This window comes from Oncorhynchus mykiss, chromosome 7, assembly GCF_013265735.2.
Source record: "Oncorhynchus mykiss isolate Arlee chromosome 7, USDA_OmykA_1.1, whole genome shotgun sequence".
Classification (NCBI taxonomy): Eukaryota; Metazoa; Chordata; class Actinopteri; order Salmoniformes; family Salmonidae; genus Oncorhynchus; species Oncorhynchus mykiss.
Window position 1 is genome coordinate 21,388,900 of NC_048571.1, and position 15,512 is coordinate 21,404,411.

The 15,512-nt window shown below is 45.0% G+C and overlaps 1 protein-coding gene across 1 annotated transcript; it reads right to left on the reverse strand.

Annotated features, from left to right (window-relative positions):
- Positions 1–387: 387 nt before the first annotated feature.
- Positions 388–15,028, reverse strand: LOC110527494 (integral membrane protein 2B). The gene is made up of 6 exons (XM_036982965.1): positions 14,837–15,028; positions 9,210–9,341; positions 8,006–8,200; positions 5,400–5,510; positions 5,125–5,275; positions 388–1,067 (listed from the first exon to the last, which is right to left on the reverse strand). The coding sequence occupies exons 1-6, from the start codon at positions 14,921–14,923 to the stop codon at positions 979–981; spliced, it is 765 nt and encodes a 254-aa protein (XP_036838860.1). The 5' UTR covers positions 14,924–15,028; the 3' UTR covers positions 388–978.
- Positions 15,029–15,512: the final 484 nt, after the last annotated feature.

Sequence of the window (15,512 nt, forward strand, 5' to 3'; positions counted from 1 at the left end):
TGCCTCTGACATGTAGCATAAAGACTCATGTCAGCTCTATTCAGGACATTTATCTGCAATGTTCCACAACGCTGTGCAACCCCAGGTACTACTAAACCAGCCTCATCCAAAGACTAACGTGTAAGCTAAATCCATGTCAACTTTTATCCCAACGTCTGAAGATCAATAAAGTTATGGGATTTGACTACTCCTGGAAGAGCCATTCATTTAGTGTGTAAATGGAGAATATATCATTGTGTAAGAACAAGTGTTCTATTCCCTCAGCCCAAGATCTCTTTGGATGTCAAGTTAAGTACAACAGTCCATAATGCCATTGTGTTGCACAGTAAAAAAGTTTAACTTTAGAATTAAATATCATATTTGTAAAACAATAAGAACAAAAAAACAATAAAACGATTAAGATTTATTGTGGTAATCTTCCTTTTTACAGACTATATACACAAGTTAGTTACCACATGGTCCGTTTTCAGACGGACCTGTGGTGTGAGATTCCTCTTGTTTCATCGCACTGTACTGGTGACAGCTGATACAAAAATCATTCATTTTCTATGCTAAAGTATGCATACTCTTATTGAGTTTATATTTCATCAATCTAGTTATATACCTTAACATTGTAATTAACTGACTTAAGTGTCTGTTTAAACACTTTCTTTAACATTAATAAACCCCCGAGTAAAGATAGAAAACAATTCCCACAAAACATAGAAAAGCTGAACACATCTTATTCTTTGAAGAGTTGACCCCAAATGAAATGGTATTTACTTCACACAAAGTGGAAAATTCATTAGTTTTACACCTTATACAACAGTATTGACTTGGAATCAACTGAACCACTCTTCCTCAAAACTACCAGCAGTACAGAAGAGTAAAGGATCTATGAGGGGTGATACGGGGGAGAGAGAAGGGTTAAAAATCTCACTGTAGACAGTGAGTGAAACTATACATGGGTTGTCTGAAGTAGCCAGTCCCCTCTCCCTTCTAAGGCTCACAGATGATTGTCTCGACCACAAACTTGTTCTCAAAGTGACGGATCGTCCTGCAGTTCAGGGCTTCACGCTTTTCCCTGCCTACAAGGTAAAGATGAAGGAGGATGTATCAAAAATGTGCATGTAGGCCTATACAAACATCTTCTATAGCAAAATACAAAATGGTTAATACATGAAAATTCAGGGTAAATCTTAAAAAGTGTGTGTGTAGTACTAACCCAGTACGGTGTGTGTGTGGGTGGCACTAACCCGGTACGGTGTGTGTGTGGGTGGCACTAACCCGGTACACTGTGGGTGGCACTAACCCGGTACGGTGTGTGTGGGGGTGGCACTAACCCGGTACGGTGGGGGTGGCACTAACCCGGTACGGTGTGTGTGTGTGTGGGTGGTACTAACCCGGTACGGTGTGTGTGTGTGGGGGTGGTACTAACCCGGTATGGTGTGTGTGGCACTAACCCAGTATGGTGTGCGTGTGGCACTAACCCAGTATGGTGTGTGTGGCACTAACCCAGTATGGTGTGTGTGGCACTAACCCAGTATGGTGTGTGTGGCACTAACCCAGTATGCTGTGTGTGCGCGCGTGTGGCACTAACCCAGTATGCTGTGTGTGCGAGCGCGTGGCACTAACCCAGTATGGTGTGTGTGCGCGCGCGTGGCACTAACCCAGTATGGTGTGTGTGCTCGCGCGTGTGGCACTAACCCAGTATGGTGTGTGTGCGCGCGTGTGGCACTAACCCAGTATGGTGTGTGTGCGCGCGTGTGTGGCACTAACCCAGTATGGTGTGTGTGGCACTAACCCAGTATGGTGTGTGTGCACGCGTGTGGCACTAACCCAGTATGGTGTGTGTGCGCGCGTGTGGCACTAACCCAGTATGGTGTGTGTGCGCGCACGTGTGTGTGGCACTAACCCAGTATGGTGTGTGTGTGGCACTAACCCAGTATGGTGTGTGTGGCACTAACCCAGTATGGTGTGTGTGGCACTAACCCAGTATGGTGTGTGTGTGCGCACGTGTGGCACTAACCCAGTATGCTGTGTGTGCGCGCGTGGCACTAACCCAGTGTGGTGTGTGTGTGCGCACGTGTGGCACTAACCCAGTATGCTGTGTGTGCGCGCGTGGCACTAACCCAGTATGCTGTGTGTGCGCGCGTGGCACTAACCCAGTATGCTGTGTGTGCGCGTGCGTGTGTGTGGCACTAACCCAGTATGTGGTGTGTGTGTGACACTAACCCAGTATGGTGTGTGCGCGTGTGTGGCACTAACCCAGTATGGTGTGTGTGCGCGCGTGTGTGTGTGTGGCACTAACCCAGTATGTGGTGTGTGTGGCACTAACCCAGTATGGTGTGTGTGTGTGTGCACGTGTGGCACTAACCCAGTATAGTGTGTGCGCGCAGCACTAACCCAGTATGGTGTGTGTGGCACTAACCCAGTATGGCGTGTGTGCGCGCGCGGTAACCCAGTATGGCGTGTGTGCGCGCGCGGTAACCCAGTATGGCGTGTGTGCGCGCGCGGTAACCCAGTATGGCGTGTGTGCGCGCGCGGTAACCCAGTATGGCGTGTGTGCGCGCGCGGTAACCCAGTATGGCGTGTGTGCGCGCGCGGTAACCCAGTATGGCGTGTGTGCGCGCGCGGTAACCCAGTATGGCGTGTGTGCGCGCGCGGTAACCCAGTATGGCGTGTGTGCGCGCGCGGTAACCCAGTATGGCGTGTGTGTGGCACTAACCCAGTATGGCGTGTGTGTGGCACTAACCCAGTATGGCGTGTGTGTGGCACTAACCCAGTATGGCGTGTGTGTGGCACTAACCCAGTATGGCGTGTGTGTGGCACTAACCCAGTATGGCGTGTGTGTGGCACTAACCCAGTATGGCGTGTGTGTGGCACTAACCCAGTATGGCGTGTGTGTGGCACTAACCCAGTATGGCGTGTGTGTGGCACTAACCCAGTATGGCGTGTGTGTGGCACTAACCCAGTATGGTGTGTGTGTGTGGCACTAACCCAGTATGGTGTGTGTGTGTGTGGCACTAACCCAGTATGGTGTGTGTGTGTGTGGCACTAACCCAGTATGGTGTGTGTGTGTGGCACTAACCCAGTATGGTGTGTGTGCGCGCGTGTGGCACTAACCCAGTATGGTGTGTGTGCGCGCGTGTGGCACTAACCCAGTATGGTGTGTGTGCGCGCGTGTGGCGCTAACCCAGTATGGTGTGTGTGCGCGCGTGTGGCACTAACCCAGTATGGTGTGAGTGTGCGCACGTGTGGCACTAACCCAGTATGGTGTGTGTGTGTGTGTGTGGCACTAACCCAGTATGGTGTGTGTGAGTGTGTGGCACTAACCCAGTATGGTGTGTGAGTGTGCGCGCGTGTGGCACTAACCCAGTATGGTGTGTGAGTGTGCGCGCGTGGCACTAACCCAGTATGGTGTGTGTGTGTGTGAGTGTGCGCGTGTGGCACTAACCCAGTATGGTGTGAGTGTGCGCGCGTGTGGCACTAACCCAGTATGGTGTGTGTGTGCGCGCGTGGGGCACTAACCCAGTATGGTGTGTGTGTGTGCGCGTGTGGGGCACTAACCCAGTATGGTGTGTGTGGCACTAACCCAGTATGGTGTGTGTGGCACTAACCCAGTATGGTGTGTGTGGCACTACCCAGTATGGTGTGTGTGTGTGTGTGGCACTAACCCAGTATGGTGTGTGTGTGTGTGTGTGTGTGTGTGTGTGGCACTAACCCAGTGTGTGTGTGTGTGCGCGTGTGTGTGGCACTAACCCAGTATGGTGTGTGTGGCACTAACCCAGTATGGTGTGTGTGTGTGTGTGTGGCACTAACCCAGTATGGTGTGTGTGTGTGTGTGTGGCACTAACCCAGTATGGTGTGTGTGTGTGTGTGTGTGTGTGGCACTAACCCAGTATGGTGTGTGTGTGTGTGGCACTAACCCAGTATGGTGTGCGCGTGCGGCACTAACCCAGTATGGTGTGTGCGCGCGTGTGGCACTAACCCAGTATGGTGTGTGCACGCGTGTGGCACTAACCCAGTATGGTGTGTGTGAGTGCACGTGTGGCACTAACCCAGTATGGTGTGTGAGTGTGTGTGCGTGTGGCACTAACCCAGTATGGTGTGTGTGTGAGTGTGCGCGCGTGTGGCACTAACCCAGTATGGTGTGTGTGAGTGTGCGCGCGTGTGGCACTAACCCAGTATGGTGTGCGCGCGTGTGGCACTAACCCAGTATGGTGTGTGTGTGTGTGGGGCACTAACCCAGTATGGTGGGTGTGTGTGGCACTAACCCAGTATGGTGTGTGTGTGGTACTAACCCAGTATGGTGTGTGTGCGCGTGTGTGGCACTAACCCAGTATGGTGCGTGCGTGTGGCACTAACCCAGTATGGTGTGTGTGTGTGTGGGGCACTAACCCAGTATGGTGGGTGTGTGTGTGGCACTAACCCAGTATGGTGTGTGTGTGTGGTACTAACCCAGTATGGTGTGTGTGCGCGCGTGTGGCACTAACCCAGTATGGTGTGTGTGTGCGCGTGTGGCACTAACCCAGTATGGTGTGTGTGCGCGTGTGGCACTAACCCAGTACCCAGTATGGTGTGTGCGCATGTGGCACTAACCCAGTATGGTGTGTGCGCGTGTGGCACTAACCCAGTATGGTGTGTGTGCGCGTGTGGCACTAACCCAGTATGGTGTGTGTGCGCGTGTGGCACTAACCCAGTATGGTGTGTGTGCGCGTGTGGCACTAACCCAGTATGGTGTGTGTGCGCGTGTGGCACTAACCCAGTATGGTGTGTGTGTGCGCGCGTGTGGCACTAACCCAGTATGGTGTGTGTGTGCGCGCGTGGCACTAACCCAGTATGGTGCGTGCGTGTGGCACTAACCCAGTATGGTGCGTGCGTGTGTGTGTGTGCGCGCGGCACTAACCCAGTATGGTGTGTGGCACTAACCCAGTATGGCGCGTGCGGCACTAACCCAGTATGGTGTGTGCGCGCGCACTAACCCGGTGTGTGTGTGTGTGTGGTACTAACCCGGTATGGTGTGCGCGTAGTACTAACCTGGTATGGTGTGCGCGTGTGTAGTACTAACCCGGTATGGTGTGCGCGTGTGTGTAGTACTAACCCAGTATGGTGTGTGTGTGTGTGTGTGTCAGCAGTACTAACCCAGTATGGTCTCTCTGCGTTCCAGCTTGTAGGTGTCTCTGCCCTTGCAGAGGCTGTAGATGAAGTATCCCAGCTGGTCAACGTTCTCCAGACGCTCAGTCACCATCATCTGCTCATGGACCAGGTAGGACTGGGGAAGGTAGGTACCAGCCTAGGTTGCAAATCACACACTTAATTAACATTATTTCCTTCAACATTTGATTGATTTGATAATTGAAATACATATAAACAGCTTCAGTCATCTGTGTGTGTGTGTGTGTGTGTGTTACAGATACCTTGATGTTGATGAGCAACTCCAGCAAGTCTTTGGGAGGCATGACGATGGAGGTGTTGAGGGGGATGACGTAGCACTTGTTCAGGCTCAGGTCCAGGTAGGCTGTCAGCCTCTGAGGAGGAGGAAAGGAATTAGATCCAACACTACAAAAACACCCAGAAGTACTTTACATTCAACAACTTCAATTCAGCACGTGTTTCATTTCATTGTGTTTCTAAAAATAGTTTGACGGCTAATACCCTGGTGGAATGGCTTTCCTCTGAGCCGTAAATGAATGGTAGCAGCTAGATATACAACATTTGACATCAGTTTCCATCAAATTATTTTTTAACTAGGATAAGAACAAATTCTTATTTTCAATGACGGCCTAAGTGAGTTAAACGCTTTGTTCAGGGGCAGAATGACAGACCTTGTCAACTCGGGGATTCGATCCAGCAACCTTTCAGTTACTGGCCCAACGCTCTAACCACTAGACTACCTGCAGCACCAAAAAATGTACAGATCTTCTTGTGAATATTCTAAAATCCACATTTTCCCATCAGAGATGCATTTCATCAAACTGACTTCTTGCGGATAAAAGGCAATGCTTGAGGACTTAGTGCACATAAAAATACCTTTTGCGGTTAAATTCCAATGTACCAAATAAAAACAAGTTACATGAGTTTACGTCGGATTTTCAACTCTGATGGTTCTCACAACACAACACCTAGGGATAGGGGGCAGCATTTTCACTTTTGGATGAATGGCGTGAACTGCCTCCTACTCTGTCCCAGATGCTAATATATGCATATTATTTTTAGTATAAAAAACACTGACGTTTCTAAAACTGTTTGATTGATGTCTGTGAGTATAACATAACTTATATGGCAGGCAAAAACCTGAGAAAAGTCCAACCAGGAAGTGGGAAATCTGAGGTTTGTAGTTTTTCAAAGCTTGGCCTACCGAATAGTGTCTATGGAGTCAAGTTGCACTTCCACTAGATGTCAACCGCCTCTAGAAACTTGTTTCAGGCTTCTGCTATAAAAGGAGGGGGGAATGGGAGCTGAATGAGTCATGGGTCTGGCAGAGTGTCTCAGGCTCGTGACACACGCTCCCGACAGAGTAAGCTCTCGTTCCAGTGCTTTTCTTCAGACATAGGAATTCTCCGGTTGGAACCTTATTGATAATTTATGTTAAAAACATCCTAAAGATTGATTCCATACATCGTTTGACTTGTTTCTACGACCTGTAACGGAACTTTTTGAGTTTGTCTGGACGAAGTGCTCGCGCCTCATGAAGATGGATTACTGGGCTGAACACGCTAACAACAAGTGGCTATTTGGACATAAATGACAGACTTTATGGAACAAATCAGTAATTTATTGTCAAACTGGGATTCCTGGGAGTGCCTTCTGATGATCATCAAAGGTAAGTGAATATTTATAGTATTATTTCTAACTTCTGTTGACTCCAACATGGCAGATATTTCTTTGGCTGGATTGGGCTCTGAGCGCCTTTCTCAGATTATGCTTTTTCTGTTTCTTTGAAATCTGACACAGCGGTTACATTAAGGAGAAGTTTCTTTAATTCTGTGAGTAACACTTGTATCTTTTATCAATGTTTATTATGAGTATTTCTGCAAAAATCACCGGATGTTTTGGAATCAAAACATTACTGCACGTAACGAGCCAATGTAAACTGAGATTTTTGGATAAAAATATGAACTTTATCGAACAAAACATACATGTATTGTGTAAAATGATGTCCTATGAGTGTCATCTGATGAAGATGATCAAAGGTTAGTGATTCATTTTATCTATATTTCTGCTTTTTGTGAAAAAATGGCTGTGTTTTTTTTTGACTTGGCGGTGACCTAACAATCATATGTTGTGCTTTCGCTGTGAAGCATTTTTGAAATCGGACACAATGGGTAGATTAACAAGAAGTGTCTTTCATTTGCTCTATTGGACTTGTTAATATGTGAAAGTTACATATTTCAAAAAAATTATTTTGGAATTTCAGGCGCTGCCTTTTCAGCGGAATGTTGAGGGGTTCTGCTAGCGGAACGCCTGCTCTAGGAAGGTTAAATAGCGAGTGTGCCCACTCCGGTATTGCCACATGCGCTCTAGCTAACAGATACATATGGGAGTATAGCCTACATAAGATTATGGATGAAAGAGAAAGATTCTTTTGATTTGTCAAACGACAGCCAAGCATTGTTCATGTCACCAGAATAAGACCCTTGATATTTATTGGAAAGGAGCACCATGCTCATTATTGTGCAAGTTCACCACTCTGAAGTTCATGAAAACTTATTTCATCTGTAGCCTAATAAACTGCATGCTTCCCCAACAAGTCATAGGGGGAGGTGCAGGTCATCGCGTGACTCCAAGTTTACTTCGATATGACGGTTATCAATATTTCCAACGACAATTCTTGCATAATTCTCGCATAACACAAAGAGCTCACCTAGTCTAGCGTATTTAGTGTTGTCGGCTTTTGGAAAGTTTACCGACAAATGTTCTGTTTAGGCCTGTCGTGACTTTTTATGCGACGTGCACTTTACTTGCATAAAAATGTTGGATGTGTGTGTGTGTGTGTGTGTGTGTAGCAGTGTTCTCCTCTCACGCTTTTGAAGTCATGGACGATGTCGGCCGGGTCGCTGTCGGAGAACTCGGGCACGGGCACGTTGATTAGCTCCACCTCCTCTAGCACACGGATGCTCTCCTGGATGTGTCTTAGAGCAGAGGGCAGGGCCACCTCGTCCTGAACCATGTAGTCCCGCTCACGGTAGTCCACCCCGCAGAAATACACCGGGTCCTCCTGAGGAAGACGGGGTGAGACAACGACAGTGAGGACTTCTCTCACCCCGACTCTCTCTACCTTACCAACAATGTATAGTTAGCTAGCACACTCTGGGTTGGTTTCACCGAAATCTCTCCCAATTAGGGGTTCATTCAGAGTGCTTGTTAGTCCAAGACTAGGCTTAATCTGTGTCTGGGAAACCAGACAACAGCGGGTGCAAATGTGTCCTCTAACCAAGGAAAGGAAGCTTTAACTATACTGAACAAAAATATAAAACATGTAAAGTATTGGTCCCATACAATGAGCTGAAATAAACAATCCCAAAAATGTTCCATACACACAAAAAGCTTATTTCTCTCAAATTGTGCACAAATTTGTTTATATCCCTGTTAGCGTTTCTCTTTTGCCAAAATATTCCATCCACACAACAGGTATGGCATATCCAGAAGCTGATTAAACAGCATGATCATTACAGTGTTGGGGACAATAAAAGGCCACTAAAATGTACCGTTCTGTCACAACACAATGCCACCGATGTCTCAAGTTGAATGAGTGTGCAATTGGCATGTTGACTGCAAGAATGTCCACCATAGCTATTGCCAAAGAATTGAATGTTCATTTCTCTACTACAAGCCACCTCCAATGTCACTTTAGAGAATTTGACAGTACGTCTAACTGCCATGACAACCGCAGACCACGTGAAACCACATCAGCCCAGGACCTCCACATCTGGCTTCTTCACCTGCGTGATCGTCTGAGACCAGCCACCCAGACAGTTGATGAAACTGAGGAGTATTTCTGTCTGTAATAAAGCCCCTTTTGTGGGGGAAAACAAGTTGATTGACTGGCCCACCCATGGCTGCGCCCCTGAAATCCACAGATTAGGGCCCAATGAATTTATTTCAATTGACCAATTCCTTGTATGAACTGTAACTCAGTAAAATTGTTGAAATTCTTGTGTTTAAATTTGTTCACTATATAGTTGAGCCTATGGCATTATAGGGGTCTAACCAACAACCCATCTCACCTGCTGTATGTAGGACTTGTAGAGGTAGGCCCCTCCCACCACCACACCGGATAGCATGAGAGCCAGACCCAGGCACATGCACCAGCACCACACCTTGGACTGCCGACGCACCCGCATGCCATCCTCCAGGTCCTGAGAGAGAAGAAACAGAGCTAAAACGTTACATGCACATTTGATCATTTAAAATACATTACACCAGGCAACAGATACAGTGCATAGGTCTATATTAACAATTGCAGTGGATACATACACAAAAAAAGCCTGAAGACCCCCCCAATTGCAGTCCTCTATAACATACAAAGTAAAGTAAGGCCTAAATACAGCTGGTCAGCCTCTCACAATACCAGCATGTCTGCCTGTATGTTTCATTACATAATTGAGACAGGTTGATGAACCAATATTAACAGTATATCAGCCCAGATGAATCATTAAGGAAACTGACCTCTATAAATCCTCTTTGTTCAAATTAAAATAGCTCCAACACAACATAGCCAAACAGTGCAATTCAAATAAGAGTGCTGCTTAGTCACAATACAGCTGTGGTGTGTTCTGTTGACATCAGTTGGGAGTATGGTAGCAGTGAGAGATGCTTATGTAACGTACAATTCAAACACAGCCAATCTTCCCCCCAACCCCCCCTCTCTGTGACCTTTCACCTCATTTCCATCATGCCTTCGTCTACCTCAAGACATTCTTTCTAACCATTATTCATTTACTGCCTTATCTTTTAGCCCTCTCCATCATCATCTGTTATTTTGCTCCCTCACTTTAATATTATGGAGTCTAGAGACATGTTGTAATTTGGTGGCAGGCCCTTTTCCTGAACTGTTGGTTGTTTATGCAGAGTTGGGGTGGGGTTCGTATTGAAACAAAAGAGTGGATGTCAACAGCTCTCTGGAGATCAGTTTTTTTCTTTGTTTTCCTCATCTGATCTGAGATCCTCATGCTCGTACTTTAGTGGAAGAACACTGTCCTGTCCCCCCCCCCCATTAGTCCACTGTCAATAGTCCCAACGAGAGACGTGCTTGAGGTAAACCAAGGTGTATATTTTCATGATTTCAAAATTTACAACAGATACAGGGGCAATTGAATGATGGCCATGCTTGTCTCACTCTAATCATTTCAGGTTAGCTTATTAACATGGCTAAAGGTCAGGAATAAGGAGATGGCTCATGGCTGGTCTCTGTGGACCATGCTGTGTCTGGTCTAGAGGTCGACCGATTAATCGGAATGGCCGATTAGGGCCGATTTCAAGTTTTCATAACAATAGGAAATCGGTATTTTTGGGTCCCGATTTCCAATTATTTAAAACAAATAAATTATTTATAAAAAATGTATACCTTTTATTTAACTAGGGAAGTCAGTTAAAGAAAACATTCTTATTTTCAATAACTGCCTAGGAACTGTGGGTTAACGGCCTTGTTCAGGGGCAGAACGACAGATTTTCACCTTGTCAGCTCAGGGGTTCCAATCTTGCAACCGCACAGTTAACTAGTCCAACGCTCTAACCATTGCACTCCACGAGTAGCCTGCCTGTTACACGAACGTAGTAGAAGCAAAGGTAAATTGCTAGCTAGCATTAAACTTATCTTATAAAAAACAATCAATCATAATCACTAGTTTTAACTACTAATCCAGTTTAGCAGGCAATATTAACCAGGTGAAATTGTGTCATTTCTCTTGCGTTCATTGCACGCAGAGTCAGGGTATATGCAACAGTTTGGGCTGCCTGGCTAATTGTGAACTAACTTGCTAGAATTACGTAATTACGTAATTTACGTAATTATGACATACATTGAATATTTAGACTTAGAGATGCCACCCGTAAGATAAAATACTGAACGGTTCCGTATTTCACTGAAATAAACGTTTTGCTATCGAAATGATCGTTTCCAGATTCAATCATATTAATGATCAAAGGCTCGTATTTCTGTGTGTTATGTTATAATTAAGTCTGATTTGATAGAGCAGTCTGCTGCAGGCCCGTAATCATTCATTCAAACAGCACTTTTGTGCGTTTTGCCAGCAGCTCTTCGCAAGCACAGCGCTGTTTATGACTTCAAGCCTATCAGCCTAATGGCTGGTGTAACCAATGTGAAATGGCTAGCTAATTAGCTTGTTGTGCACAAATACTGTTTCAAACATCACTCGCTTTTAGATTTGGAGTAGTTATTCCCCTTGGCAAGGGCCGCGGCTTTTGTGGAGCGATGGATAACAATGCTTCGAGTGTGGCTGTTGTCGATGTGTTCTTGGTTCGAGCCCAGGTAGGGGCGAGGAGGGGGACGGAAGCTATACTGTTACACTGGCAATACTATAGTGCCTATAAGAACATCCAATAGTCAAAGGTATATGAAATACAAATGGTAGAGAGAGAAATAGTCCTATAAATACTATATTAACTACAACCTAAAACCTCTTACCTTGGAATATTGAAGTCTCATGTTAAAAGGAACCACCAACTTTCATATGTTGTCATGTTCTGAGCAAGGAATTTAAATGTTAGCTTTTTTACATGGCACATATTGCACTTTTACTTTCTTCTCCAACACTTTGTTTTTGCATGATTTAAACCAAATTTAACATGTTTCATTATTTATTTGAGGCTAAATTGATTTTATTGATGGTTTATATTAAGTTAAAATAAGTGTTAATTCAGCATTGTTGTAATTGTCATTTACAAATAAATAAATATTTATATTATAAATGTTTTTATATATATATATATATATATATATATATATTTTTTTTTAAATCGGCATCGGCTTTTTTAGTCCTCCAATAATCGGTATCTGTGTTAAAATCATAATCGGTCGACCTCTAGTCTGGTCACATCACAGACCTTCACTAGCCTCTGACGCCTTATCCAGGACATCACCTTTTTAAATCACTTGTCTGACTGTCCAAACTGCTCTCCTACTTGTGAAACAGACATGATTTCCAGGTCTTTCTATGCAGTGGCATTTTCTCCCCAGGTCTGTCCCTGGCTGCTGCATTCCTCTACTCACTCAGATTCTCTATAGTGAATGAATTCTCTATAGACTTGCAATCTCACCTGTAATCTATTTCCAATGCATTTGGAAAGTATTCAGACCAGTTCCTAGTTCTACATTTTGTTAGGTTACAGCCTTATTCTAAAATGGATTAAGTTGTTTTCCCCGCTCAATCTACACACAATATCCCATAATGACAAAGCAGTGATTACAGACTTGAGTCTTCTTGGGTATGGCGCTACAAGCTTGGCACACATGTATTTGGGAAATTCTCTGACTCTTCTCTGCAGATCCTCTCAAGCTCTGTCAGGTTGAATGGGGAACGTAGCTGCACAGATATTTTTAGCTCTCTCTAGAGATGTTCAATCAGGTTCAAGTCCAGGCTCTGGCTGGGTCACTCAAGGACATTCAGAGGCTTGTCCTGAAGCCACTCCTGCGTTGTCTTGGCTGCGTGCTTAGGGTTGTTGTCCTGTTGGAAGGTTAACCTGCTCCAGAGCGCTCAGGATCTCAGACTGGTGAGAAGGTTTTTAATCAAGGATCTCGGTACATCTTTCCCTCAATCATGACTAGTCTCCCAGTCTGTGCAGCTGAAAAACATCCCCACAGCATGGTGCTGCCACCACCATGCTTCACTGTAGGGATGGTATGGGCTAGGTGATGAGCACTGCCTAGAGTCCTACAGATGTGACGCTTGGTATTCAGGCCAAAGAGTTCAATCTTGGCCTCATCAGACCAGAGAATCTCGTTTCTCTGGGTCGGAGTCCTTTAGGTGCCTTTTGGCCAACTCTATGCGGGCTGTCATGTGCTTTTACTGAGGTGTGGCTTCAGTCTGGCCACTCACTCATAAAGGCCTGATTGGTGGAGTGCTGCAGAGATGGTTGTCCTTCTGGAAGGTTCTCCCATCTCCACAGGAACTCTGGACCTCTGTCAGACTGACCATTGGGTTCTTGGTCCAAACTTCTTCCAAACTTCTTCCAGAACGAGAGTACTGTGGGGACCTTCAATGCTGCAGACACTTTTTGGTACCCTTCCCCAGATCTGTGCCTCGACACAATCCTGCCTCGGAGCTCTAGAGACAATTCCTTCGACCTCATGGCTTGGTTTTTGCTCCAACAAGCACTGTCAACTGAGGGACCTTATACAGACAGGTATGTGCCTTTCCAAATCATGTCCAATCAATTGAATTTACCACAAGTGGACTCCAATGAAGTTGTAGAAACATCTCAAGGATGATCAATGGAAGCAGGATGCACCCGAGCTCAATTTCATGTCTCATCGCAAAGGGTCTGAATACTTATGTAAATAAAGCATTACTGTTTTTTGTATTTTACCCCCCCTTTTCTCCACAATTTCGTGATATCAAATTGCGATCTTGTCTCATCTTCCCAACGGCCTCGGAAAGGTCAAGGCATGCATCCTCGAAACATGACCCACCAAACCGCACTTCATAACCCAGAAGACAGCTGTACCAAAGTGTCGGATTTAACACTGCTCACCTGACAACCGACGTCAGCCTGCAGGCGCCCAGGCCGCCACAAGGAGTCACTAGAGTGCTATGAGACAAGTAAAGCCCCACTGGCCAAATCCTCCCCTAACCCAGACGATGCTGGGCCAATTGTGCGACGTCCTATGGAACTCCCGGTCACAGCTGGTTATGACACATCCTGGGATCAAACCCGGGTCTGTACTGACACTTAAGCACTTCTATACAGTGCCTTAGTACACTGCACCCACTTCATTTTTTATGAATTTGCTCAAATTTCTACAATTATTTTATTCACTTTGTCATTATGGGGTATTGTGTGTAGATTGAGGAGTATATTTTTTTATTGAATAGATTTTTTGAATAAGGCTGTAATGTATCAAAATGTGGAAAAGGTGAAGGGGTCTGAATACCTTTCGAATGCACTAACTTTATGGGCACTTAAACTGAAATTCTATTTAGTGTGTAACTGCGCACTTATTGGTAGCCCGGGCCCTATAACATGTTATTACTACCCTGCGCCGACCTTAGATTTATAGACATGAATCCAGGCTCTTGGGATGAGTTCGGACTCACAGGCTTCTAATTACGGATACAGCATCTACTAACTGACAGTTGATATTTTGTTTTTGTTAACTTGTCTGTACACAGCATGCATTTTGTTATCAAAAGTTCCCTCTTATTGCTTTATCAGGAGGAAAGACCTCACACCGACCTTCGACACAAATACACTTCATTTTATCAATACTTTGTGTATGTCGTCTATATAAACGCATTTACTTTTTACTCTTCAGAACCAAAAACACACGAACACAAACAATTATTCGAATAAATAGGAAAGACGACAGGAGTGATCTTCACGCATTTCAGTTACAGGCCTCTACCGAAACAGAAAGATAGCACGGTTCTGCCCAGGCCAGCAACTGCGAACACCACTAAGCCTACCGAAAATAATTTGCTTAACAGACATTTTACGACGTCGCTCGGGTCACGGGTTGAATTATCAAGAGTCTATACATGTTTCTAATCGACGTTACTTTGTTTCAGTTATGTTTCTACATTGTTTAAACTGATACAAAGTTGCGTCATCCACGTTAGTTGCGTCGAACATCCTTCGCAACAAATATTAACCACATTGGTTTAGCTCAACTCACCCTCTCCTCCGGAATAAGCGCTTCGGCATTGCATGCCTTCTTCAAATCCCTTTGTCCAAAGGACGAGTTAAATGTTACTTTCACCATTTTTTAAAAATCTAAATGTTAGACCAAGCGACAATCACCTTCTGCAGGAACGTCTTCGTGTGGCGTCTGATTACAATGACGTTGCTAAATACAAAACATCCCGAACGGGTCACATGAGTGATTGCAAGCCGTATAGGCTGCATTCAAGAACCAACACGGTTTTAGAAACGTTCCTGAACGTTTTTTTCTCCCCGCTGGGGGGCAGTATAATCTCAAAAATATATTTAGTGGCAGAGAGGCATTTATCATATGGAATAAAAATGGTTAATTAAATGGTGCACATAAGAGAAACTCAAAATATCATAATCATTAATAATGTTAGTCAAGTGCGCTTCTCTGCTCGCCAGCTTGTGGTCTTAAAACCCTGCTTCGTTTAGCCATTCCTATGGGAAAAAAATAATTACGAAATATTAATGTTTTGGAATAAACGTCAAAAATAAGGTCTGCGGTTAACACGAGAGTTTACACGTTTTTTCTATGATATAATAGCATTCAGTTAACGAATTATGAAGTCTTTGTATTTTTTTTTTGTTTTACATAAATTCGTCATAACTCACAAAGTGACATTAGCCGATTAAGATTATTGTAT

Excerpts from the sequence above, each read along its gene's own strand:
- LOC110527494 (XM_036982965.1), bottom strand. The coding sequence starts at position 14,923 with ATGGTGAAAGTAACATTTAACTCGTCCTTTGGACAAAGGGATTTGAAG. Across the intron at positions 9,342-14,836 it reads CGCTTATTCCGGAGGAGAGG|GACCTGGAGGATGGCATGCG; the intron begins GTGAGTTGAGCT and ends CTTCTCTCTCAG. Across the intron at positions 5,511-8,005 it reads TCGTCCATGACTTCAAAAGC|AGGCTGACAGCCTACCTGGA; the intron begins GTGAGAGGAGAA and ends CCTCCTCCTCAG.